Source organism: Ambystoma mexicanum, chromosome 4p (genome assembly GCF_040938575.1).
Source record: "Ambystoma mexicanum isolate Mex_15411 chromosome 4p, UKY_AmexF1_1, whole genome shotgun sequence".
NCBI classification, from domain to species: domain Eukaryota; kingdom Metazoa; phylum Chordata; class Amphibia; order Caudata; family Ambystomatidae; genus Ambystoma; species Ambystoma mexicanum.
Genome location: NC_090927.1, coordinates 282,598,909 through 282,626,445, shown reverse-complemented (window position 1 = coordinate 282,626,445; position 27,537 = coordinate 282,598,909). Strand labels below are relative to the sequence as shown.

The following is a 27,537-nucleotide window of genomic DNA, read 5'->3' as shown; positions in this document are numbered from 1 at the left end:
TTCATTTCTAACCACCTTATCTTGTAGGATTATAATGTGAGGAGAGGGAGGTGAGTCATTTTGTTCAGTTATGGGGGTTAGTGGGTGGTATGACAAGTAAGTCGGGACTACATTGGAAGATATGTTTCCTCCTGCGCCTTTTTTTGTTTACTACTGATTTCATTTATGTTATTTCAGTTGGCTGTTTCTCTCGTGTTTGACTCAGATGTCAAATGTTGTTTTTTGTTTCAGTTATTAGAGCGTCAGTTAATTCCCTTGAGCTTGTCGATGCCATGTTGCAGTTCACCTTTACCCTTCTTTAGTGCACCTTGCTGAAGATCCACGTTGGCAGTGTGTTCACTTGCTAAGGCCCTGAAATGGAGGTGGGAGTTTACGAAGGAGCTTGGATTCAAAAGCACATAGGGCCTCATGTCTAGTTTGGCGGTATTGCCAGCGCTAATATTGCCAATCTCTTTCATCATTGGCACAAATCATTCCGACCGAGATATCATCGGATTGAAGTTCCTCAATGTGTGATATCCTTAAACTTCTCTTGAATAGCCTGAATCATCAGTTTGCTGGTGTTAAAGAGTCTGATTGTCATTTGCCATTGGTTTTGGGTGCTGTAGTCAATAGAGAGTGTCTGTCCATAAGGAATGTCTATGTTCTAAATGATGGGGAAGGGTGCTCTTCCAAACCAGTGAATCTTGCATGTCGAACCAAATTACTATTCTAGTTGTACCGTAGGACATAGAAAGATAATGGTCTTTTTCTTCAAGGGTTTTCTGTCAGTGTTGATTGCTTAAAGTTTTTGTTTACTTTTTTAGGTCCGATTGGGGATACATTATTTTGACGGTGTGGTAGTTCTGCAGTATTTGTCTAATATTTATAAGCTGGCTTGGGGAGGTTGCAGTTTTAGACTGTTAGGGTGATTCTGCTCCTCTTATTTTCTTGGTGGGAGCACTTTGTTTAATAAATGATTACTGCTGAAAGGGAATTGTCTGTTGGAAGGGTAGGCTAGGGGATCTGTAAGGTCTGCAATTAACTGTGCACCTTCTAAGTTATGCTGTGTTGCATCGAAGAACAAGGTTCAGCATTATGATAAATACCCAAAAATCTCCACAGGCTAACCCCCTGGATGCAGGTGCAATGGCAGAAGCCTGCAGATAAGTCAGAGCCCCACAAGATATTCAGTACTTCAGCATTAATTTAGGTACTCCCACAGTGTTGAGGCAAGCTTGTGATGTTCTCATGTAATTTGAGCACTCAAGTGAGGCTCCAGGTCCATGCTATAGCGGAAAGCAAGTTCAGACTTCTACACCGGAAAACGCAACTACCGGTTTCTTTGTGGGTTGAGTTTGTCTACAGGGTGGAGAGGAAGGGATGGCTGGTCTACAGGAGCTGAGGCTCTTGGAGGAAGATAAGGCAGCAGTTTGTTTACTTGCCAGTGAACAGGACTATGTTGTGTGTGTTGCATGCTATGAGAAACCTTATTTATTTTTGATCCCATTGTTATTATCACAGAGACAAGCCAGTTACAACATTGCCTACCATCATCCTATGAGACTATGGGCCTCATTACGAGTTTGGAGGCAGCCATGGAGCTATTAGCTCCATGGCTGCCTCCAAACCGGGCTCCTTTACCGGGTTCCTGCAATGTGGAATAAACGGGTCATTCTGACATAGGAGGACCCGGTAATTCCTCCTTGCAGGAACCATTCCTCATTCCCATTGGAGCCCCCATAGCGCTCAATGGGAATGGGGAGGGAGGTAATAACGGGCAGATTACATCTGGCCCGTTATTACCTCCCTCTTCCCCTCGCGGGACCCGGAAAGGACACCTGGTTTTATCAGGCGGCTGATCCGGGTCCCGCAAAGGGAAGCTCGTAATCGGCGCTCCCGTAATGAAGGGGGCCGGTCCCATACCGGCCCCCTTCATTACGGGAGCACCACCCTTATAATGAGGCCCTATGTATTGTAATGGTAGTGGGAAACAAGAGCAGCTGTTAAAGTGTTGTTGAAATGTTGCTGCTATGCCTGTGCCTGTAATCCAGCAACGGTCTAATGCGCCATGCTGAGATTTTCTTATGATGTTTTGCCGTGGGTTCCACATCTTGAAAGTATTCAGCTCAGATCTGAGAGTGGGATCATCAAAACAAACTCCTCACTTAATTTGGGGGTAATGACTCATGAGAGAGACATAAAGTGTGTCCCCTTCCACGTATGAGTATAATGGAAATTGTGCATTCGTCCCACCATCCCTGCAAGAGTGCAGCGAAGATTAGGTGCGTGCAACCCCTTTCCAGGATCCATAGTGGCATAATATCAAAAACTTGCTTTCCTTACATAAGAATTAAAAAAAACATGTTTAAATATCAAAAAAGATGGTGCTTAAGTGAGTAAAGTGCATAGTGCAACAAGCAATTTAAATGTGAACAGGCCTGGCGAAATTATGCTTCTAAATATTTTATAGTTATTGATTATAATCAATGAAAGCATATATAGTTCATAATCAGAATAAGAAAATCATGTCATAGTGACAATAAATTCAATTAACCTTAATTCCATGGTGATATATTATCTGTAGCTCGCTTAGGATATTTTAAAAAAGCACACATCAACAATTCAACAATAAACTGAACACCTAAAAGAGATTCTCTAGAAAATTAAAACATGCACAGAAAAAAGAAAACATATTGTATGAAGCATTATGATGTGAACACTGCAATGTTGCCATCAAGCAAATCACATTATAAATATTCTTTGTAAAACCTATAGGAACACATGACTATCATCACCTGTGTTCAAACCCATGGGGAATTTTACAATTAAAAAGCAATATCAACTTTGCTTTAAATCTTCGAAGAGTTAACTCTCTATTACCCTTAAGTGGATGTGGTTGAACCCAGGCCAGCCCAATCTATTTCAATAAACATTTATTTTGATTGTGAAATTCATCAAAATGGATGGCCACCGGATAATTATGATCCTGAGACTTAAAGGCTCTTAAGTGTTCTAAAATATGTATTTTCAATTTTCTCTTTTAATTCTGATGTATATTTTTGAACAAAGACAAATTAATCCATAAACCACTAAATCTTTATTACAATCAATTTGGGAGGTGATAAAATGGGTGCCTGTGACTTTGAAATGAGTACTCCTAATTACTTATGGACAGATGCTACAAGATCACCAAGTGAAACACCCTATATATTGTTGAAGCCAGTTTTTTCTTTTATGACTTCGAGATGACTATGAGTGACCAAATCTCCAATAATCTTACCACGTCTGTAGGTAATGTGTGCTCTAGGACTCAATGACATCTTCAGGTCTGTATCTTTAAGCAATAGGTGCCAATGTTTGGTAATAATCTTACAAATGTGTTCAGCTTTAAGCCATAAAAGGTAATAAATCTAATTTCATAAAATTTGAATGCAGTGTTTTTCTTTTTAATTTTCAATACATTATGTCTGATACAATCATTCATTTGGCTATGAGGTTACTGAATCACCTTCATTGAATAACCCCTCTGCAGAAATATTGCAGACATATCATAATAAATAATTTTCAAGTCAGAGGCATAAGAACAATTCCTTTTGGCCCTGAGGAATTCAGCATATGGGATATGGCTGAAAACAAAGTTCATGTAAAAAAAAGAGCAATTCTTTAGGTAAAGTTTGCCAATTATGTGCATAACTTGCTAGAGGTTGACCTTCTGGGGTGCCCCTGGGAAAAGTCACATATGGGGCACCCGGTCACGTTCTAAATAAAAGCAAGTGTATCCGTTGCCAGTAGTGTGATAGTACTGACAAAAGCTCTAGTGAACATGATATCAATCTTGGAGCATCAGTGAATCACATTATGTTGACCCATGCAGAAGTTTATTGACACACACATAAATGATTTTGTTCACAAATTGGACTCTTATACCAGAGACTCTATGCACATACTCGACATTTTAAGTTCTGTTCAATAACAACAGGATTATTTACTAGTAACATATGATGTTAAAGCATTGTATTGAGCGTAGGGCCTTTTGGGTAATGTGCATGCAATGGATGGGGTTGCAGAATAACTCCAACACCAAATAATCGAGCCAACTCAGGAAGATGGCAAAGGTGCTGTTTTATTAACAATTATTTTGTTTATTATTTATTTATTACTTTGCCCCGATCCGGCAGTGAGAGATTAACAATTATCTAAAACAAGGAGTTACAACAGACATCAACGGACGTTTGCTCGTGCTCTCCAACTCACTCAGCTCAACTCAAGGCATTTCATAAAAAACATAGACTTTATACTAGAAATTCATCAGAGGTGACGTCATACTATGTGGCAAATGAGAAAAACCTATGAGGGGTTGTAATACGTTCAAGGGGAACATCTAAGTATACTTTCTACACAGGATGAGATTGTGCTTGGTTATCTACTGTCAGGAGGACAACTCATGCCTACCTCTAAAAACATGTAATCTTCACCACTATTAAGTACACGGTATATCATTGGCTCTCAAATTATAAGGCCCTTAATTATATTGCCCTCTATAATTGGTTGGCAGGCTCGTGCCGTTCTGGAACATTCGGTTCACTTAGCAGCATGTAAGCTCAAACCTAGATGCAAGGAGGTGGACTTGACTGTACCGCCTCACCCAAGTTCTCGAACTCCACGCTCAGCTCTATTTCCATCCTTTGCTCACGTGACATGAGACCACGATTTGGTCCATTTTGCAGCATTTAAATGTCTTGAATGAATAAAACTTGGCACACATTATGTTCTTTCTTTGCACCTCAGCAAGGAATGATTCAGCATCTCACGTTACCGCCTTCAAAAATAGTTAACCAGCTTTGGCTGCTTCAGCTTTGAGACCAGGCCAGATAGCCGTTCTAGACTCTTCCATGATCTCATCTAATTCTTGCTGCAACACAACTCTCAGCTTTTCTCTACATGGGTTCTTGCTTAGTAAAATTTGTGACACCGATGTCCTGCTTCTATACAATGGCGGCTTCTTCTGCAGTCTATTCACTACTTATAGTCAACTTCTAAGATTTCTTAATCTACTTGCATTACAGCATCTGTACAATTATTGAACAGCTTGCATTTTCTACAGTGCTTCTCACATGTGCAATCTTCTTTTCGCATATGAAAGTTTGCTCGACTCTTAACTTTGTCATCAGATTCTATATGGTCCATACGTTCTTTTTAGTCAATATTCTCAAGGCGTCACACTCTTCTCTCGAGACGTCACCAGCTCCTCTTTTGCTCATTTTTATATTCCTTTGGGGAGTTCATCCCTCAGATTGTCATCTCTTCTGGAATACATTTGATAGGGTTTTCTCAATAGATACCTTCTTTCAAATATACGCAGCGGAATTGGCAAAACTGTTGGTGTCAAGCATGACATAATCTCCTCTACATCATATTTCCATCATGAATGATTTAGCACTTGGCACAGTTCACTTTTGGCTAAAACAAAAATCGGCAGCACATTTACGTTTTTGCGAAACACTTACTGAGATGCTGGAGTTCACTTTTGTCCAACAACTGTTTTATTTTTTAATGAAAATACTGCAATCTAACCATGGGAGATGTGCTGAGGGCCCAGTATGCCCCAACTTTAGCTCATCTCTTTATGGGGCAATTAGAGTTCATGCACTAGCACCCAGTCCAGTTAAGAGTGAAAGGGCCTGACACACGGTAGGCGGTGGACCAAGGTGCTATTAGCACCTTGGTCCATGCCGGTAAAATACCGGCACCGCCTTGGAGGAAAGGGGAATTACCGCCCTATTCCAAGGTTGGCAGGGCGGTAATTCCCCCTTCCCCCATTGCCCTTCCCCATTCCCATTTTTGCCCCAATGGGCATAATGGGAATGGGGAAGGTGCTAATTACGGTACCGCAAATTGCGGTACCGTAATTAGCACCCTGGTCCCTTTGCGGGTTGGTTTTTAACGCCTAACACGCTAAAAAGCAGGCGTTAAAGTACCAACCCGCAAAGGGGCCTCGTAATCAGGCGGTAAGGGTTAACGGTCACCGGTACCATTACCGGTGACCGTTAACCCTTACCGCCTTGCATGTAATGAGGCCCAAAGTCATGTAATTCATTGTAAAAGGTTCGTAGAGGATATCTTTGTAATTTGGAAAGGTAACCCCAAGCAATTGGAATTATTCTCTAGTAAGCTGAACAACAATCTATTTCATGTTGAAATTACCTGAACTCACAGTGCAGAGAGGAATCCTTTCTTAGATCTAGAAATTAGTATTATAGACAATAGAATAGAGAGTAACAGATACTATAAACCAACGGAAGTCATTTCTGTCCTATATGCGGCCAGTGGGCATAAACATTGTGTAATCAAAAACATTCCCAAGGGGAGATTCTAAGAGCAAAAAGGAATTGTAGAATAAATGAGATGTTGAACAAGAAATCAACCTCACTACCCAAAGATTCAAAGAGAGAGGTTACCAAGAACAGCATATTGAAAGGAGTACACTTTTAACACCTAAAACCAAGACCACAACAGCGGATAGAGATTCTGTTAGATTCATTTCCAAATGTTAAGCTCACAAAAAGGAAGTATACAGGATACTTAATAAACATTGGAATGCTTGATAGAAACTTACAACAATACACTAAGAATAGACCAGATTTAGTATTAACGATAGCCCAAACAATAGGCCACCAAATCAGCCCTAGATATATGGAAACTAAGACCTTGAACACCCAAGATTCTAGGCTCAAGCAATCATCGTTTTTTTTATGTGTCGTATATGTATTGTGTGTGAATCTGCTTTAAATCGAGTCACGACCATTCAAACTTACACTAATCAAATCATCGATGTCCAGGGGTTCATAAATTGTAAAACGCGTTATGGGATACATATTATTTTCTGTACTTGTAAAGTAAAATATTTTACATAGATAGCCCTAAGTGCAAACTGAGATGGATAATTTTTGAACATTTGTATGCTATCAGAACGCAGAACCCCCAGTAATCTCTGGCATAGCACTGCCCCAATGAACACAGTGGAGAGGATGTGAAGAATATACATTTTGCAGGTATATGAAGATTTGGGCAGAATTTAAGATGTGACAACAGAGAATTGACGATGAGAAGAAAAGAGGCAAGACACATCTTTGAACATAAAGCAATCAGGGACGGACTTAACAAAGATACAGAGCTTAATGTCTTTTCTACATTAATAGAATCAAGATCAGTATTTCCCTACATTCAACATAATGTGATTCACTGATGTTCCAACACTGATATCATGTTCACTAGAACTGAAATGTTGGCAGTACTATCACACTACTGGTAACGGATACACTTGCCTTTATTAAGAACGTGACTGGATGCCCCTAATGTGTCTTTGCCAGCGTGCACTCTTGGAGGTCAACCTGTAGTCAGTTATACACATAATTTCCAAACTTCACCTAAACAATTGCTATTTTTTACATGAACTTTGTTTCAGCCACTGCTTACAGCACGTTTTATAGATTTGTTTCTAGCATTTATCCAAATTGTGTAAGGTAGCCATACCTTGCTTTTAGCCCAACTGTGTTAGTCAGCCCTATATTGCATTTTGCCTAATTGTGTAAGGCAGCCATATTCTTGCACAGCTAACCAATTTCTACCATTGCACACTGCACCTTCGTAACTTAGCGGAAGGTACAGGCTCATTCCACACACCCTGCACTCATATATGAAAAGATATGATAGTTTATTTATATAGCGCCTATACACAATGTGTTTCAAAGCACTTCAAGGCAAGGCTGGGAACAAGGGAAAATACAATGACATTCTTACAGGCCATGAACAGTAAGGATGTAAAATGAACTATCGTACTTGGCTTGATGACATATCAGATAGTGCAAGAGCTAAGACACAGATAAAGAAGGGAAGGGGAGAGTGGGGCGGAAATTCAAACAGACATGCAACTACTGTACTAGGCCTGACGACATTTCTGTTAGAGCCAGAGAAAACAAAAGGTGGGGGAGAGGGGTACAGAAAAGGAGGGGAGGAACAAATCAAGCGGCTACCGTACTAGGCCTGACGACATTTCAGATAGTGCTGGGGGGTGGACAAGTAAGGGGAGTGGGGAGGAGACCGACAAGGTTGCTATCACACTAGGTCCAGGGAAAATTCTGATAGAGTAAGTACATAGAAGAAAGTAAGGAGAGGAGGGGAGTAGATAGGAAAAGGTAGAAAGGGAGAGGAGGAGAGAACAGAGAGTAAGCAGTCAAAAAGAGTGGAGAAGCAAGAGGGGAGAGCGAATACAATTGCAGAAGTCAGTAGTAACACATAATATTGCAAGCCAGGATACAAGATGAAGATGGGAACAGCATGATTCAGGGCCACCATGAGTGCAAGATGCAAAGGAAATGCAGCATGAGAGTTGAGAAAGGGTGACGCACTGTGAATCATAAAAGTCAAATCCAGCATTGGCCACAAGACAGTGATGGTGAAAGAAGGCACCAGGTGGGCGGGGCTTGCTAAGTAGTGAAAAAGAGCATCAGGCAGGAAGGCACCAGGTGGGCGGGGCTTATGCCAGGTGACCTAGATCCACTTGCACCTGCTCCCCATCTGAGCTAGCATGTTGCTTGGGGTGATTTAAATTGTAATTGCATTGACAAATGCGGCCCTGTGACTCCACAGAGGGAGTGGGGGGACATTTGGCTATGAATTATCTCCTGTGGTTTTGATATATTAAATGGCAGCCTACAGGGAGGAGTTCCTCCTCACCATACTTGGTCTTGGGGACCCTGATATGTTTGTTACTTTTCCTTACTTCCAGTGTCTGTAGTGATCATTTGTCTTTGCGTTTGGAATGTAAGGTTATATAATGTGTTCTTCCTTGTACTTGTCGTAGAGAGGTTCTGACAGTAAATGCTAAAGGAAATCAGATCTCATGGAATCTGACAAATGCTCAAAATTGTAACCTCCAGCTTCTTACTAAATTGTGGAAATATGAAAGCTTCAACTTAGATGCACTATTTGAACCTTCCAATTTTGCTGTTATCTTTGCTGATTTTATTAAAACTTTGAACTTGAAGACCTTTAATGCTGCCCCACATACGCATGGCTTCGATGCACAGGTGCATGAGAAGAAAAAACACCTTGGCAAGAAATTACGGGGGTTAGGGGATTCCATGTTGAAACAGCAAGTCATTATAAAAAGAGTTTACTTCTAAAATATAAAAATTGACTAAGATTTAAAAATCAACAACCAGTGTAAAAAGACTCTGAACGCATGCTAGTGGCCCTTTCTGGGAATCAAACAAATACATTCTGGAAGTTGATAAATGCTGATGCGGGGGGTCAGGTTTATATGCTCTTAAACTCTGTGTTTGATGATAAATGGGTGGAGCATTTTAAAAGTTTATGCACCGCTAGAAGGCAGGCTTAACTCTCTTGATTCTACTGGATGGGCACTGGAATTCTCAAACAACAGTATATTAGACATTATTCACCATATCAAACCCTCGAGAGCTCAAGGCCCTAGACTTAACATTAAAAGAAAATCCTGATCTATTGGCACATCTTTTGTTCCATCTGTTTAAGAAAATTATACTCACACCACTCCCCATAAATGGAAGTTTTCTCATTTAGTATCAATATTTGAGAAAGGGGACAGACGCAAGCATAAAAATGATTGCCCCATTGCCCTACTCGATGTTTCAAGTAAAACATTTTCTGCTGTGATATTGAGGCAATTGCAATCCTACGTTAAACTTTCTGGTGGGTGTGATTGTGGGCAATCCGGTTTTAGGAAAGGGCTGGGCACAGATTTGAATGGTTTCCTTCTGTCTATTTTTCGAGACAGCTTTGCTTAAAAAAAGACAGCTTTTGTACTTGGCCTTTGTTGATCTGACGATGGCCTCCAAAAGAGTAGATCAGAGTAGATTATGGGACAAAATGTTAAACTGGGGCTGCCCCTTGGTTTTAGTTTAGATGTCTGCCTCCAGGCTCATCTTAATATGGAAAAACAGATGACTACAATGTATATATAGATGACTTTCCATGTATATATTTTGTTTGGGAGCACAGCCTGTCCCCTGGCTGGTATATGCGGTAGGTCTGGTTCTCTTGGACTGCTGTCCTGTTGGACTGCAGAGACAGTTAAGAGACCTTCAAGGCTATATACACCATAATAAATTGCAAATCAACACGGCAAAGACTAAAATCCTACTCATGACAACGAAGAAGAAGAAGAACCTACATTTCACATGGTATCTAAACAGTAAAAAATTGTCTGCTGTAGATAAGATGACCCATTAGGGTTATCTCTACTGGGTGACAGTTAGTAAAAAAAAGTATCCAAGTAAGACTATGTAGCAAGGTAAGGACTCTTAACGATTCAAGCAAAACGACTGCATCTGAAGTATCATCTTTACTCCATGATACCCTTTCTAAAGTTCTATAAAGTAAAGGTTCTCCGCCACGCTAACTTATGGCGCTGAGATTCTGGGCAAAGTAGATTATAAGTTGTGGACCAGACTTGAGGGTATCGGCTGGAAATATGTATTATGCCTCCCGAAGGGAGTACCAGCCCAGGTCATTCGTTTTGAATTTGGCCTTATATCAATGGAGGCCGTTGTCACCTGGAAGGCACTTTCCCTGTATAGGAAAATTCTGGATCCTCCGGCTGATACTCTGTTTCAGAACTTGTCCAAAGACTCAGCAAATGCAAGTTTAAGGTCGTGGCATAGTTATTCCAAGGAACTTTGGGAACTTCTGCAGTCCTAAAAAAACTAGTGAGGATGTCTTAATTACTAACCCGAATCTAATTAAAAGGTACTTGCTCTCTGATTGGTGCAAAACAAGAGAAACATGTAAGAAGTATACACTTTTTAACAGTCTGTTAACGGAAAGAGGTCTAAGAGTTTTGCCAAAGTATTTAAATTCCCTTGTCCTAGTAGGCGACAAATGTTTTTAAGATTTAGATTCAATATTTTGCTCACTAAAGACATTTTAGGAATTCGGGCAAAGCTCATGGACCTAGACATGTTTTGCAGATATTTTAAATGTCCTATTGCGATAGAATCTCTGAGGCACCCTGTGATTACTTGCCTTGTGCTTGCCTTAGAGCTTGAGTTTTGCTTTGCATGGTTTATAAAGGACTTTAATTGTTTAAGCCCTGATCATTTTTGGGTCATCAAGGAAACATTGGGCCTCATTAGGTCTGACCAGGCGTTCCTTAGCGGGTCCCGCAGCAGTCCTCGTAATAGGGCAGCCCGTAATGTACGGGGCCAGTCCCGTATCGGCACCATTCATTACGGGACCGCCAGGGTCCTAATGAGGCCCATTGTGTCTTTAACTTTGGCAGTAATTAGATTTTTAATTAGTCTGTTTCCATTGCTGTTCTTAAGTACTTGGGTATTATAAGAGATATGATGGTGCTAGCGAACAAGCATATGCACTTTAATGTTATTTGCACATTAATCCTATGTACTATTGTTATGCACAGTACTGTTATTTGTATTCCAATTCTCAAATGAGAAGTTATTGCTGCTGTTCTAGTCAGAGGGGAAGACACAGGACTTTATATCTTTTTATTTTCTATTTTTAAATTATTCTATTTGCGATTTAATGTATTCTGTGAAGGATATGTGACCATGGCACAATAAGAATAACAAATTGAAGTACTAAGGTCCTCCACAGGGGCAGGTTCCTCCCTTCCATCACTGTCATCCTACTCTGCCAGCTAGCAATTCCCCTGTGTGCCATCTGTACGAGGCAGTGCACAGTGCAAGCTGCTTCACCAACCTACTCCTTTAAGACCTGCCGCAAAGATCATCTTAAAGACATTCACAACCCATAGCCTCAGGATCAAGCAGGGCTTTTTTAAAGCAACAAAGCATAGGCAGGGTTCAGCACCCTTACCGAAGACACAAGTCTTTAGTTCATTACACTCATTTTGGTATGGTAGAATGTGTGGTCTCACCTTGCTTGGGATAGGCAAGAGGGATGTTGTGTGTAATGATGTGGAATAAAAGCCTTGCTTCCTCATAAGCCATGTTCTCCACCAGAATTGCCACTTCAGGCTACTTGAGCTTGCCCCGAGTTACCGCTATCATAGTTGGATGCGTGCATTGGCAGGAATTTAGGCCAGGAAAAATGCAGTAACTATGATTTTTCCTGCAGCCAGCCTCAGGCAGGTGGAACAAGTTGAAGATTGGCGGAGAAGGTAGGTTTGTGTGTGCAAAAACTAGATTCTGCTGGTGAATTTTGGGCGTAATCATATATTTCTTTTTCAATAACACGTTTGACTAAATAGCAGGAATATAATCGGCTATTTTAATTGTAAACTAAGTGGAAAACTCTTGTAAATTGTCATCAATTCATGTGTTGAAAAACACTGCAGAAAATGTTTAACTCCAGGTAATTGAAAAACTCATGTATAATAAATGGAAAACACATGTATATAGTTTTAAACTATTTACTTGAGCTTTTAGTGTACTCTGCGGCAAATGAAAATCCCAGATAAACCTATACTGGAGGTTTCCTCAGCAAAGTAAGTGAAAACTGTCCGCTTACTTTCATGGGAAATCGCCCAGCAGCACTTTCTTTTCTGACATTTTGGCAGAAATTGTGCAGCTTTGGAATTCTGCAAAACCACTTTTTGCACACATTATTGACAGCAAAAGTACCAATTATTCGTTTTCTTAAATTTCATGAAACTGATAAAAGTGAAATTGCTGAATTCCACACATCCCTGGGAGCAGGCAGCAATATTGTTAAAATTAAAAATATCCATCCCCACCCCAGTGCAGCTTAAAAGTAGTATATGACAACTGGTGAAATCATTAATGTTATCCTCTCCTTTTTTTCAAGAAAAATACAGCACAGCAGCAGCTGAACTTTCTTCAAGCAAGCAATCTTGAATTGGAATCATTTTAAGGCAATGGACTTCACGTCACAACATACTCTTCCTTACATGTGGTTTTCAGTGGAGCCATGTCACACTAATTGCACATTTTACCCACGACTGCCACAAGATGCTGCTCACAGGAAGAATGGCATTAACCTGTGGGTCCTTCAAAGGACTGATGTTGATGTACTCCTGCAATCGCACAGGTTCATTTACCAACACATTATTTGATCCTACGCTTTCCTATTGCAAAATATCTCCACTTTCATCTCCATCACAAGAACATCAGAGGAACCTGGACCTCCATAAAGGAGAGATTCTTACAGACTACTGAATTTTGGATTGTGTTCCTTCTGTGTATCTCAGAAGTTCCAAGTGGCAATCTGAAGAGGACTTTAATACCTGTTTTTTGAATTGTGGGATTAATATGAGCACATATGCTAATTTCTGCAGAATCTATTTTTTCTTAATGCTATAACTTCCTCAACCTGCTTATTAATGTCATCTATGTATTTTCCACCTTTTATATCTATATCGCGGTGTGGGGTATATGTGAGCAAGCACTGTCTGCTTTCGATCTGTGCTTTTGAATCCTTCATCTCAATGTGTTTTTTAGTTACTTCGCAAACTTAGTGGGTGCCAATTTGAGACTGCTTGTGCCAAATATTTTGAACATGTAGGGCCTGATTTACAAAGGGGTTTTCAATGGATTGCGCCATTGTAAAATGTGTTTGCAAATCAGGCCCATAATGTGCAAAAGTGTTTTCACGAAAAATGGATGAAGTGCGATTCTCAGCATTGCTAGCATTGTGAATCGCTTTTAATGTGTACCATCTTTGTTGCCAAATGTCTGCCTCTGAATAAGATGCGGCTCTCCCAGGCTTGCATTCCATATACACTCATGCTTGACCCAAAGAAGATTAAAGTGATACGTTTCTTTTTTTCTATGAGAATGAATTGTCCAGTGTGGGCTTTTTGTGTTACTAATTAGACCTGCAATTACCATCTGATGAAGTCTATCAGACTACAAAGCTGATGCATTTAACATTTCTGCATAATGTTTTCATTTAGTCCAATGAAAGGTATCAAAATGTAGATTTTAGATGACATTTAAACTGGACTAACACAGTGTCAAACTTTTTTTTTTGCACATGGAATTCATGAAAAAACTGTTTTTGTTGACATTTTCAACAAAAGTAAAATCAGTTTCCATTTCAACACCATTGATTTTGATTTTTATATTGTCAAGAGAACTTGTGTTCTCTCGAAAGAGCCTCTTGCTGCTCAGAACAATAAGCAGGGGGATACATGATTAAACACACAAAGAGAGAAACACATCTAGAAACGGAGCAAGCAGTTCAGAAGAGCATCCATGACTTGCAAGATGAGAGCAACAGAGGTCAACAGGAAACGGGAGGCATTTCAAAAGATACAAATCGGACATTAAGTTGTCCTAGTGTGGCCCATGACATCACCCTAATAGACATCACCACTCGGTCAAGGGCAGAATACATGAGAGCGATCCCCCAACCCAGTCCCCGAGGGCACAAGCCTGCTCTGTGCCAGTCCATGAATAGACAGTCAACGGACCCATTAGGTAGCAAGCGAGCAACAGGGGAGCCCTACTGAGACAAAGAGGGGAACTTTGATCATGATTAGAGTGTTCCACCGAGACCTTTAAGTTCTAGTTCTTAAGTGTTAAAGAGTGCTACTGTGTTCTAGCAGCTGAAGTTCTATATATGGAAGCTAAAAGGCCAGAGAACAGAGGGCAGGTCTTCTGGTTCCATAAACTGATAAGAGTCACCATCCACAGTGTAACCAGTGATGAACTATGCACCAGGCCAGCCAGCTGCCCTGCCCTTTCAGGCCCCCTGCAGCAAGTATTTGAACAGGTGTGAGCATGGAGAAATATGCTATCACATTGGCCCAACCTTATTACAGCTAGCTAGGGTGCCTGAAGGTGTTCAGGGGCCTTGTTCCTGCTGATACGTCCCCTCCATGTTGCCCCACACTGTACCATATGCACCAAGGCCCAGCACCAACAATTATGCTACTGGCCCATGATATTAATGGGGCCGCTAAGCAAAAAGACAGCAGAGCGTTTTGAAGCTTCACGCGTGGGGGGACGCATTAGCGAGGTGAGGTTGAAGCATGTGACATTGGTCACTGGCCCTCTCCCGCCCACCCCCCACAGGAAGTCACCTTCATGATTTTTGTCTGAACAGTTCTGCTGGATGTTGTATTTCCGTGTGAAAGTCTTGAAAAGTTTTGAAGGTTGGCATCAAAAAATGATCAAAGTAATTGAAGAATTGGAAATAAGGCTGGCTCCCCCACATGATAGTCTTGCCAACTTAAAGAAGGTTAAATGCATCTTTCATTTTGATATATTTTATATTTTGTTTTAAATTGTGACTCATATTTAAATGCTTGATTGTGTTATGCAGAAAAATCCAGCTGTCAAAAATGCTAATCAATAAAGTGAAATGTAAAAATGTACAGCCGAATCCCACCAAGGAAACACACCCAGATTCTGCTGGCAGCTGCCAGGTGCCTTCAACACGAGATCCTATTTTACTTTATAAAGCAGAACAAAGTAGAGTACATTAAGGGAGTGCTCCCAGGTGCCTTTATCCTATAACACCTCAAACACAGGAATATATTTGTACTGCTTCTTCTCGTGGAAGATTTTTAAAGCCCAAGGGCTGCTGTGCGCTATACAAATGTGATAAATAAATTAAACAGCAATGGGACTTTTAATGCCCTTGATGCAGTTTAAAGCAAGTGATTTGAGGCTTTCGAATTGTGAATACTCTGAACTGGAAACTCTGTACGGGGTTGGCATGCATTAACAAATGTAGACCTTTTTCAACTATAGTACAAACCAGTACCAGACTAGCTTCTCACCAGTACGCAAATCCGGGACATACACATAACTTAATTTAATTAAGGCCCATATCAAAACCATTGTTTTGTTTTTGCCAACAAGGTCACATTGCGAATGCGCGCCAATGTGTCTGTAATGAGGACTTGCAAAGATCCCCATGTGCACTGTGCACAGCATGTGCATTGACCCAGATAGCATTGGAAAGGTTCATGGGGCACGTGCTTCTTAGCTGACGTTTGATCAGCACCAGTCCTTTCAGAACGTTCTGCGGCTTTACTTGGTCAAACGTCACAGAAACACTTTGCTACATAAATCCAGGTCATAATGTGAGCATTTGGGGACATTTCGCCTTCCTCAATCAATGCCCAGACAGGGACAGTTTAGGAGTGGGGGAAGCCGTAGCACATGTATGTGTCCTGCCCCTGTGAACCAGAAGATCTTTAATATAGGATTATCTCCTTTGTGGAAGTGAACATCCTTTGCACAGCCTGTGCTCTCCCAATGCCATTGTGCACATGCATATGGAGCGAGCGAATTATTTACTGTTCCACCCCTGAATCATTTGGGGGTATTTGTACATTCTAATTTCCAAAAAGAAAACCTTTATGGCCTGGCTGTCAAGGGGTTAATGCATCCATCATCTTGCGGTCACATCCAATTCACATCTGCTTGGGTGGCACATTTATGAGTGGGGCGTGCACATCTTGTACTGTCTCCCTTTGTGAATCAGGCACATTTTGACAAATGCATAATTGCTCCAACTTTACAGCCGGTAAGGTAGTTCAGCGGGTTGAGCGCTCTCTGCTCCGATCTGTGTGTGATCTGCAGGTTAAAGGTCAGAATTCCGGCAAGGTCAACTCAGCTTTCATCCTTCCTAGGTCGATAAATGTGTACCAAATTCAGTTGTGTGATATTTTATGCAAATATGTTTGCTTAAAGCGCATATAAAAATAACACATCATTATCATTGTTTAAAGGCACCTGCCCCTTTCTAACCCGGAAGCGTACATTTTGGGGATGTTGGCCCAAAGTGTTTTCACAGAATAGTGTAAGGATGAATATTCAAGGCACCAATCTGAAAACACAGGAATAACAGTTCATTTGTGAAACTCTTCCCAATTGAAGTGTTATGCGGTAAGAGTGCTGACTCATATCTTTACCAAGGAGCATCGCTGAGCAGTCTTACCAGAAGGAAGAGTCATAAATGCCAGTCACCACTGGAAGCACATGTGCAGTATTAAGATTGCTTTTGGGCAACAATAATAAGTGCGTATTAGAAGAGAATCACTCAAAGATAAACATGCCCTCATGCTCTAAACACAAGCATTCCAGACATATGCCAAACTGATTGTTCCCAATTAGGGGAAAACGTACATGTGGTTGATGGTTGCATCCTTGAGAGCTGTCGGTCCTACGTTGATAAAACTATCTATAGAATAACACTGCCTTACAAGATAAGGACTATTTTGTCATTACAGAGCAAAACATGCAAGCTTTTCAGCTAATTTCCATACCCATAATGCATTGCTGTGGGGCTCTGATCTGGCAGCAAACTTCTGTGATGGATGCCAGGTGGCGCTATAGGGTCTGTTCTATTAGCATTCATTTCATTTCATCATTCGTATAGCACCTTTCACCATGGGTATGGTCCCAACGCGCTGTAGGTTGAGCACCCTCTGAGTTAGGTGGTGCAAGTATGTGTGTATGCATAATGGCCATTAAAGGTTACGAGGGCTTGGCCGAGTCCCTGCTAGCCACCCATGTCTAATTAGCATGTGTATAGGTGGAGAGAGGTAAACTAGGGAAATAAACTGGAGGAGTGGGTGTAAGACGATAGTCAGTTATGTGTGTAGCTACAGTTTGATTTTTTTGTCGTGAAAGGTAGCTACATTCTTATGGCAGACGTGTTGTGCAAAGTGTTATTTGAGTCGTATGTGAAAGCAGATGCACGCAGGGGTGTGGCTGCGCATTTGAATAATTCCAAAATGCTGAGAGCGAGAGGAAAAATGCATTGGTTACAATCAAGTGAAAGCCCAGAAATGTTACATTCAGCAAATCCTGAAACATTTGGGTTGATAAATGATGGTGGGTGCATGCAACCAGCTATAATTAGGTGGCTACATTCACTTTTGAAAAGCATGCACTGAACACCAGCCGACATTCCAAATTACGAAAGGAAGTCATTCTTTACAACAACAAAAAAATGATAGTTGTGAATGTTCCCATTATAATATCTTTCAGTTTAGTATACTTACAATTGTAATTTAGGGCCTGGTTAAAAATGTTGTTATTAACTGGAAGCAACAATAGTTCGGCAAGGTGCCAAGTAAGTGCACAAAACAGCACAAAACTTAAAACATAAAATGGAGAGGCTCATTATACAGAACAAAAAAGTATGTCAAAGGCCCTCATTACAACACTGGCGCTAAACCTTGGCGCTATTAGCACCATGGTTGGTGTCAGTGTTGTAACGATCCGCCATGGTTCAATGGGGAACTACCACCCCATTCCAAGGTTGGCGGGGCTGTAACTCCCCATTGAACCATGGCCCTTCCCCATTCCCATTTTCGTCGCATAGGGCTCTATGGGAATGGGGAAGGGCTAAGTACGTTACTGCAAATTGCGGTACCGTACTTAGCACCAAGGTCCCTTTGCGTTTCCCTACTTTAACGGCTGGTGTAGACCAGCCGTTAAGGTCGGGTCCCACAAAGGGACCTCGTAGTAAGGCGCTAAGTGTTTAACGGCACCGCAGCCTTTTACGGCGCCGTTAAACACTTAGCGCCAGGGTCCTAATGAGGCCCAAAGTAATATATTTAATAATGTTGGTCTTTTTTAATAAAAAGAAGTGTAATGTCCTTTCCAAACACGCCACGACTAAGTTTCAGCATGCATATAACACGCATTGCCAATAGCAACAGTTTGACCTTAGGCATGTGAAAGGCAATTGCCTGGCATTGTCGTAGTAATATTAACTGGCTATTGCTGGAAGCAGTGCTGCAAGTACATGGTGATCTAATAGCAGTACCTGACGAATGCCTAATACATATACACATGCCAAACAGTTGGCTATGGCAATGCATGTTTTGAACAGGACTTTAGTGAAGGAGTAGTGAAGGAGTAGTGCTTTTACAACTCCAATTAAGTCATGAACGCTTAGAAAATAGTTTTCCAGAAAACACTAGCAGGAAGTTTGATTACACAGTTTAATAGTGATGCTTAATTAAAGCAAGATAAAATAGTTCCCATGAGGGGGTGTTTTGGGATGGAAGGGGCAGAAACTGTGTTGGAATGGCTATACGGATTAGCATGGCCAGTGAAAAGGTGGGAAAATAACCAAATAACCCCTACAAGCTTTGTTTACAAGCATTGTCAATGGCAACGGTTTAATGGTCTTTAGTTTCTGATTGGATAGGTCAATGTCCAGTGTGGATTAATTGTAATTCCATGCAACTGGATCTTGTTGTATCATATTGCACTTTTGTTCCCATCTTAAATGGTTTAGTTCCTCATCCATGTAATTTGTATTTAATTCACAACTTAATATTGCTAAAAGGTGATTCCCCACGAATTTCAGCAGCAGATAATGTTAAAAAAATGTGGAAGTCCTATTTGTCTTATCATAGCAAATAAGTCCGTTTTATAATGTTCCCAGTATGGTGGTGATTCACAATTCAAAACAAATATTTTGTAACCATCACTGTGAGTGAAAATGTTTTGTAATTGATGTTTTATGTCTTGTGCTGTAATTTGTGTTCCCTTTGCAGTGAATGAGCATAAGAAAATGTTTACTTTACCTTGAATTTGTTTGATATGTATTTTTTTAAGTTTAAAAAATATATTGGTTATTGAATTTGTTACTCTTCCACCATAACTTCATAGTTCCCATTTGCATATTGTACTATAGTGTATAGGTATTTCTCTTTAATAATTATCTGGCCTTCAGAAACCACAGAAAATGGTTGGAAATGAAAGACATTCTGAATCTTTGTCTTCATAAAGGCCACGGGGTGTGTTATGCTCTATTGGGGAAATGCTTAGTACATTTATTGTGCCTTCTATATGGTTGTCAGTAGTTAATAAAGTGTCTGAGTTCCCCACTGTATTTGTTTCTGATGCTTCACTTGATACACTGTTACTTTGTTTCAATGAGTTTTGTACAATTGAATCGCGTTTAGTTTCTAATTGCATTTTCTAATGTGGATTAATTGTAATTCCATATTCTTGAAAAAGTAAACTGTGTGAGGCTAAGTATCGAGATGCTTTTATTTCTCTATTTGGCTGAACATTTTGAAAATGTGTATATGACTTTTCATGCTCATTTTTGTTTTATTTTAATTGGAATAGTTGCATTATCTGTTATTTGTCTTGGTAATATGCTTCATGCCTCAAAGTGAAGAAGGATTGACCTTGAAAAAATGTTGCCACTAGCATCCAGTAAGGATATAGGCCTGTATTGACCTGTAGTTCTGGAGAAGGTCCCTTGCACCTTTCTTGAAATAAGGGGACTATTTCAGTCTGGGCCCATGATGTTGGAACCTCATTATGCTCAAGAGCCGAGTTGAATATTTTTGTCAAGTATGGAATCCAGACATCAGGCTGCAGAGCATAAAAGTAAATCGGAATTTTGTCAGGGCCCAGTGCTTTGCCTAGTTTCTGGTCCCTAAGTGTGATACCTACTTATGTGTTAGAGAATACTAGCAGCAAGAGGTTCAAATCAGAGCCTGCTCTACTCAGTTCTCTAGCCTCATAGCTTGGCTTAGTATACCATCTAGTTTCATGGTACATATCTGAAAAATGTGCCATCCAAGTGGACTCCGGTAATGCACTACTATTCTTAGTATTCCCTGCTCCCATTATGTCCCAGAATTCACATGAATCCCTGCTATCTATTGCAGTTAATATAGAGCGCCAGTCCTTATCGACCCAGTCGTCTTTCTTCTTTATGAGGAGGGAGCAATATTTCCTTCTGGCCTCGTGCAGCGGAGACCTGCCCTCCTTGTGCACCATTTTGGCCTGCCTGATCAGTGAAGTTTTAGAACGCTGACAGTCTCCATCATACCAGGGCTCCCTGTCCTGTGCATGTTGTGAGACTGCCTGGTGGGGTTTGGTGGGGGGAAAAAACAAGGATGTTAGTGAGCCTCTCATGGTTGGCTCTCAATCTATGGGGGTCTTCCAAATTAGTTAGAAAAAAGTCCTCAAGTTCTACAAGAATGGACACATAAGCCTTTGGCATAAGTACATCTAAATGTAGGCATGCCCACTTAATGGTGCGTCTGGGGTGCCCTGTGATCAATAAGGGGATGCTGTGGTCTGACGGCCGGCTGGGAAGCCATCCGAGCAGTGCCCCACCTATCTCCAGAACCAGAGGATGAGGGTCACTTTCTGTCCTAGATACAACTCAAAACCCGCTTAGCCACACCCAGGCTTCAGAATTTACTAGAATGTAGTCTATCCAGCTTTTGTTTGTTTGTTTTATTATTCATAATGCGTGACAGACCCAGAGGTATCAGGGCGCAGGAAGCAATACGGATATTTTGTGTAACCTGTTCTGCACACTTATGTTGTCTCTTGGGTTTGCATGCATTAAGTTCTGTTCTCCAGCATGGGGTCTGGCATGAATTCACATGCTCATGAATATTCCCCGTCGTCAAGCCGGGAATCCTCGGTATAGAAAAAAATCAGTATCAGTTTCGTTTCTGATCTGCCTTTCTTAGTAGTAACCAATCACTGGTCTTTGGGTCATACTGCCCCCAGCCAATGACTGTCCTCTCCCTAAGCCCTGCCTCCGGCAGCCATCCTCAGATTTTTACTGCGCGTTCAAGTGTTGGGAGTCCTCGTGCTGTAGCTCTCGAGCTTTTGCTGTGTTTTCGCGCTTTTTCAGGAGATTTTTCTCATTTTTCGGTTAAATAGAGCCTCAAGCTCCACCGTTTCTACATCCGATCAACGGGGATCAGTTTCGGAGTTTTCTACGCCCCTCAAGGGTGAAGATTTCATCGAGTTACGCTTTTGGAGGATTCCAGAAGTTCCGAGGCCTACCCCGGACATGGCCCAGGAGAAAGGAAGCTCGACGCCCGGGAAGCTGTTCAGGACCTGACCTGGATGCCAGCTTCAGAATGTTTTCAAGGAGGACGAGCATTCGTTATGCCTCTACTGTCTCCATGAGGACAAGACGCACAAGGAGAAGGACTGTGCGTTTTGTGGGAACATGTCGGAGCGGACCATGAAGGATCGCCACCTCCGTCTCGCCAACTGGCTGGAAGGGAAGAGCCCGTCAGCCGAGAAGAAGAAAAAGAAGTCCAAGTGGTCTTCTAAGTCCTGTGAGGGCGCCCCGGCGACGGGGGCCCAACAAAAGGCTAGGCACCGCGAGTCCGCGGGCACCGGGAGCGCCGAACGGTCGGGCTCCTTGGCTGCCAGGCAGGGTGCATCCTCCCCAGCGCCATCAACCACGAGCCAACACTCTGGCTCGGGTAAGAGGAAGCCCGAGAACCCGGCGAAGCTTCTGGAGAGGCCCCGGTCGATCTCGAAGATTCCAGCAGAGGGGGAGCGAGGCTCGGACCCTCCCCCCAAGGTGAAGGCCCCAGGCATCCAGAAGGTGACAATGGCCTTAATTCACCCTGCTAAGACCTCAATTGAGGATGTCGCTGCGGCCCTGGCTCAGCCTGTGGAGGCTACACCAGTGGAGGCGCCCTCAGGACCCAGAGTCTCCCTGCCACCGCGGAGGGAGTCGTCTTTCAGGCCCATTGAGAAGACCCCCACAAAGTCCTCGTTGGAAAAGGTGGGGGAGGGGCTGGTGGCCATCGTTGATACAGACACGACCTCTGAAGAAGAGCTCATCGAAGTCGTGGAAGAGGCCCAGCCCATCGGGAGGGATCCCGACGAGGGTGACGACGAGAGCGACGGTGTCGCCGACAAGGCTCCTCAAGAGCCCTCGCGCCCGTCGTTTCCGGCGCCGCAGGACACCTCGGCGGCCATTTTGTCAGCGATTCAGTCCTTATGCTCGGAGATAAGGACAAGGTTGCCCCTTCCCCTGACGGAGGTACCTGAGCCAGACCCGACGCAGGAACCGGAGCCAGGACCTTCGGAGAGTCCACCGCATAAGAGGAGGAGGATGCATCCTACGCCACCTCTCCCACCTCTGCAGCCTGCTCTGCCTTCCCCCGGTCTAGTACCCATGGGGATGATACAGGCATGGACACGGCTACGACAGGTACAGATGACGATGGAGGCGACGACGGGACGTGTCCCCCATCAACCCCTGCTTGGGCGTCCTCGCCCGACGAGATTGGATCCTTTCATGCCATGATTTCCAGGGAATCCGAGCTTTTTCAGCTCTGCCCAGGAGAAAAGAAGAAAGAAGGGTTCCTTTACCAACGGCGCGAGGCTAAAAGGAAGACGGTCCTCGCCGTACCGCTTCTTGATGACATCTGGGTTGAGGGGCTCACCCTCCTCAAGAACCCTGCCACGGTGCCGGCAAAGAGGGGCCGGTACGAGAAGAAGTACCGGGTCCCCGACGCTGCCCCCTTGTGCCTTCGGGCACAACCTACCCCGGATTCGGTCGTCTCGGCGGCGGCAAAGAAGAAAGCTGGGGGGGCATCGGCCTCGACATCAACTTCCCCGCCGGACGGCGAGGGCAGCAAGTTGAACACGATGGGACGACGGATCATCTCATCCGCAGCGACAACTATCAAGGCGGCCAACGCCCTAGCTATCGTAGCCCGCTACGACAGGGAGTTGTGGTTCAAAATCGCCCCTCTGTTAGACTTCCTTCCGGACACCAAAAGGGCTGCGGCCCTTGAAATCCTACAGGAGGGGGAGATTGCTTCGGACCACGCCATCACGGTGGCAACGGACATCGCCGACACCGGTTTCCGTCAGTTGGGCAACAGTGTTTGCTTGAGACGACGGATTTCGCCAGGACGTACAAACCAAGGTTTTGGACATGCCCTTCGACGGGAACAACCTGTTTGGGAAGGCGGTTGATGAGTCTCTTCTGGCCATCAAGACAGACACAGAGACTGCCTGGGCACTGGGAGTGCTCCGACAACGACGGCCGTCCTTTCGGAGCTCCGGAGGCAGACAATGTGCCTCCAAGGGATCCGGCAGTATCTCCTCCACTTACCGCCAAGCGGCAAGATCTTCGTCCCAGGAAGCCTACAGGGGACGCGGCAAGTCAGGTGGTGCCCGTCGTCATTGACAAGGAGGTCAAGGAGGCAAGGCGACCTCCAAACAAGATTGAACCGACGAGGTTCGTCAGCGTGTGGGCGTCCATCTCCACCGACTGTTCGGTGCTGGACGCCCTGGCCCAAGGGCACACCCTCGAGTTTCAGAAGAAGTGCCCTCGCGTTCCACCCGTGGCCAGGAAGGAAAATCACGTCCCTCAACTACTGTTGGATGTAAGGGCGATGCTCAAGAAGGGTGCCATCGAGCTCGTCCCAAAGAGGCTTCGCGGCTTCTGGAGTTTACTCAAGGTACTTCCTCGTAAAAAAGAAGACAGGAGGATGGCGCCCCATCCTGGACCTGCGACGACTGAACAAGTACATCACACAGAAGTTCCCGGATGGTCACCCTCCAGCACGTGCTGGGACAGCTGGAGGAGGGCGATTTCCTGTTGTCGTTGGACTTGGAGAATGCGTACTTCCACATCCCCATTCTAAAAAGACACCGAAAGTTCCTCAGGTTCGTGGTCCAAGGGCGGCACTACCAGTTCAAGGCCCTCCCGCTCGGATTGAAGTCGGCACCCAGGGTGTTCACCAAGTGCCTCGCACCGGTGGCGGCGCGGCTGCGCCTACAGGGGATCCACGTCTACCCCTACCTGGACGACTGGCTCATCCGGGCAAAGACAAGGGAGCTCGCCGTGGAGCACACTGAGAAGACCGTCCAGTTGCTCACAGACCTGGGATTCTCCATCAACTTTCCAAAATCCCAACTGGTTCCGTCGCAGGTCGCCCTGTTTCTGGGAAGCCAAGCTCGACACAGTGGTGCGGCTGGCCTCGCCGTCGGAGGAAAGGACCAGGACCATTCTGGGCAAGGTGCAGCGTCTGCTGGCCACGCACATGGCCAGGGTAAGATCTATCAAGTCCCTCCTCGGGATGATGTCCTCCTGCATTTATCTGGTGCGCCTTTGCAGGCTTCGGATGAGACCCTTACAGGAGTTCCTCGAAGCCTGCTGGATCCAGTTGACGGGCAGCTTCGAGGACAGGATCCCTCTCAACGAGACGTTCCGTCAGGCGATCTGGTGGTGGGGTACCCGCTCCCATCTGTCGGCGGGCACGGACTTTCAGACCCCAGCTCACCAGGTGACGGTGACGACAGACGCCTCCGTGGAAGGTTAGGGAGCACACTCCGGAGATCTTCACACGAGAGGCCTTTGGCTCCCGGAGGAGAAGTCTCTCCACATCAACATCTTGGAGCTCCGTGCGGTGTTCTGGGCCCTCAGGTCTTTTCTTCCATCCCTCAAGGGCAAGGTGGTGAGGATCTTCACCGACAACACCACCACAATGTTCTACATCCGGAAGCAGGGCGGAACCAGGTCCCCGGCCCTATCCAAGGAAGCCCAGGATCTGTGGCATTGGGCCGTCGCCCAAGGGATGTTTCTGGTGCCTCTTCATCTGGCAGGAATAAAAAACACGATCGCCGACTCACTCAGCAGGGAGCTGCGCTCGTGCCACGAGTGGGAACTATGCCAGGATCAAGTGGATTGACTCTTCCGACGATGGGGCGAACCCCAAATCGATCTCTTCGCAACGGCGACGAATTCCAAGTGCCGGAGGTTCGCCAGCAGGTTCCCCCAGCCGAGGAGCATGGGCGATGCTTTCTCGTTCCCCTGGGATGGCCTATTTCTTTATGCGTTCCCTCCGCTGCCGTTGCTGCTCCGGCTCATCAACCAGCTCGAGAGGTCCCGGTGCAGGATGATCCTTGTCGCACCGGCGTGGCCGAGACAGATCTGGTTCCCGGACCTTCTGGACTTGTCAACGTCCCCAACAGTCAAGCTGCCGACGGACGCAGACCTTCTCTCCGGAGAAGGAGGCGCCATTCTTCACCACAACCCGGAGTCACTGAACTTGCAGGCCTGGCTCCTGCAGCTCTAGAGTTTGGAGGGTACGACATCCCGGCCGACTGCAGAGAGGTGCTTGCAAGGGCCAGGGCGTCCTCAACTCTCAAGTGCTACGGACATAAATGGAAGAGGTTCTCTGTCTGGTGCCGTGCACAGACGATTAACCCTCTGCGGATTACGGCCCCTCAAGTACTGCCGTACCTACTGTCGCTGGCCAAAGCTGGGCTGGCTCACGCCTCCATCAAAATACATCTGGCTGCAATCTCCCGATATACCAGGACGACGGGACGGGCGTCCTTGTGGTCTCATCGCCTGGTGAAAGAATTCATGAAGGGGCTATTCCGATCATTCCCGCCGGTGAAGGCTCCTGCCCCGGCGTGGGAGCTTAATGTGGTGCTGACCAAGCTCATGGGGGCCCCATTCGAGCCTATGCATTCGGCGCCTTTGAAGTTCCTGTCATGGAAGACAGCTTTCCTCGTGGCCATCACCTCCGCAAGACAAGTGGGAGAGATCCAGGCCCTATCTTGCAAGCCTCCATACTTGACTTTTCATGACACGAGGGTGGTGCTGAGGACACACCCATCCTTTATGCCCAAGGTGCCGTCGGACTTCCACCTCAACGAGCCCTTGGTGTTGCCAGTTTTCTTCCCGTCGCCTTCGTCGCCGGCCGAGAGGACTTTGCACTCGCTGGATGTAGCTAGAGCGCTGAAGTTCTACATGGACCGTACGAAGAGTTTTCGGAAGACGTCACAGCTGTTTGTGAACTTTGGGACTGTGAATCAAGGGAAGGCTCTCTCGAAGACTTCCATTTCCAGATGGCTCTCCGGCTGCATCATGCACTGTCACCGGTTGGCAAACCGACAGCTGCCCGGCCGTCCGAGAGCCCATTCGACCAGAGCGATCGCTGCTACCACGGCGTTCCTGTCTGGTGTGCCCCTGCTGGACATCTGCAGGGCTGCGACGTGGAGGTCGACGCACACCTTCACAAGATTCTACTGCGTCGATTGGGACTCCAGGGAGGAGTCCAGGGTCGGCCAAGCAGTGGTGCGCAACCTGTTCGCCTAAGGTGAGCCTGGTGAGGAGGTAAGAGTTGCTTAATGTTGAGTTGTTGTATTGCTTAATGTTGAGCCTGTTGCCACCTTCCGTGGTTGTGCATATGTGTACTGCTATGTATTCTCTTATTCATGAGCATGTGAATCCATGCCAGACCCCATGCTGGAGAACAACAGTTACAGGTAAGTAACTTGTTCCTTATGCCCCATATTTAATCCTTGTCCTCCAGGCTCCTCTTGCACCCGTTATCACTGTCTAAATAGGGCCTCAAGACCTTGCCCTCCATGCAAATACTCTTTCAGGCAGTAAAGTGAACATTCTAGTATCCTCCAAATTGACGATTATATACATTTACAAGGAGGGCCTCAGTGTCATCACAGAGCTTCACGTTAAGCTCTAAGAAATCCCTGGACTCATTATCACAAAAATCTTTATTGATGTAAATAGGACAGGGCTAATCCAAATTAGCACCCCACCACTAGGCCTGCCACCAGGGCCTTGCGTGGCTGGAATAGCATAGGTAGAATACCCCTGCAGGTGTACTATTGTAACCGCCCATATCTTCTGCAGACTTAGGATGTCGAATGTACGAGCGATATCAAGCCAATCGTTATCCATTAAATATTTGTTAACCCCAGCAACATTCCATGACACAATGAGCACCCCGGCCCGTGGCAAGGCACTAACCTCTGATGCTCC

At 44.5% G+C, this 27,537-nt stretch overlaps 1 protein-coding gene across 2 annotated transcripts in view; it reads left to right on the top strand.

Annotated features, from left to right (window-relative positions):
- LOC138453204 (adhesion G-protein coupled receptor F1-like) overlaps nt 1-19,833 on the top strand; it is a 926,758-nt gene extending 906,925 nt beyond the window's left edge. Inside the window, exons 15-16 of one of the 2 annotated variants that reach the window (XM_069605832.1) lie at nt 12,121-12,163; nt 12,811-19,833. In XM_069605832.1, the coding sequence (XP_069461933.1) occupies nt 12,121-12,163; nt 12,811-12,835 (68 nt within the window). In that variant the 3' untranslated portion in view covers nt 12,836-19,833. The remainder of the gene's footprint in view (nt 1-12,120; nt 12,164-12,810) is intronic. The other variant, XM_069605833.1, reaches the window with a different exon arrangement.
- Nucleotides 19,834-27,537: the final 7,704 nt, after the last annotated feature.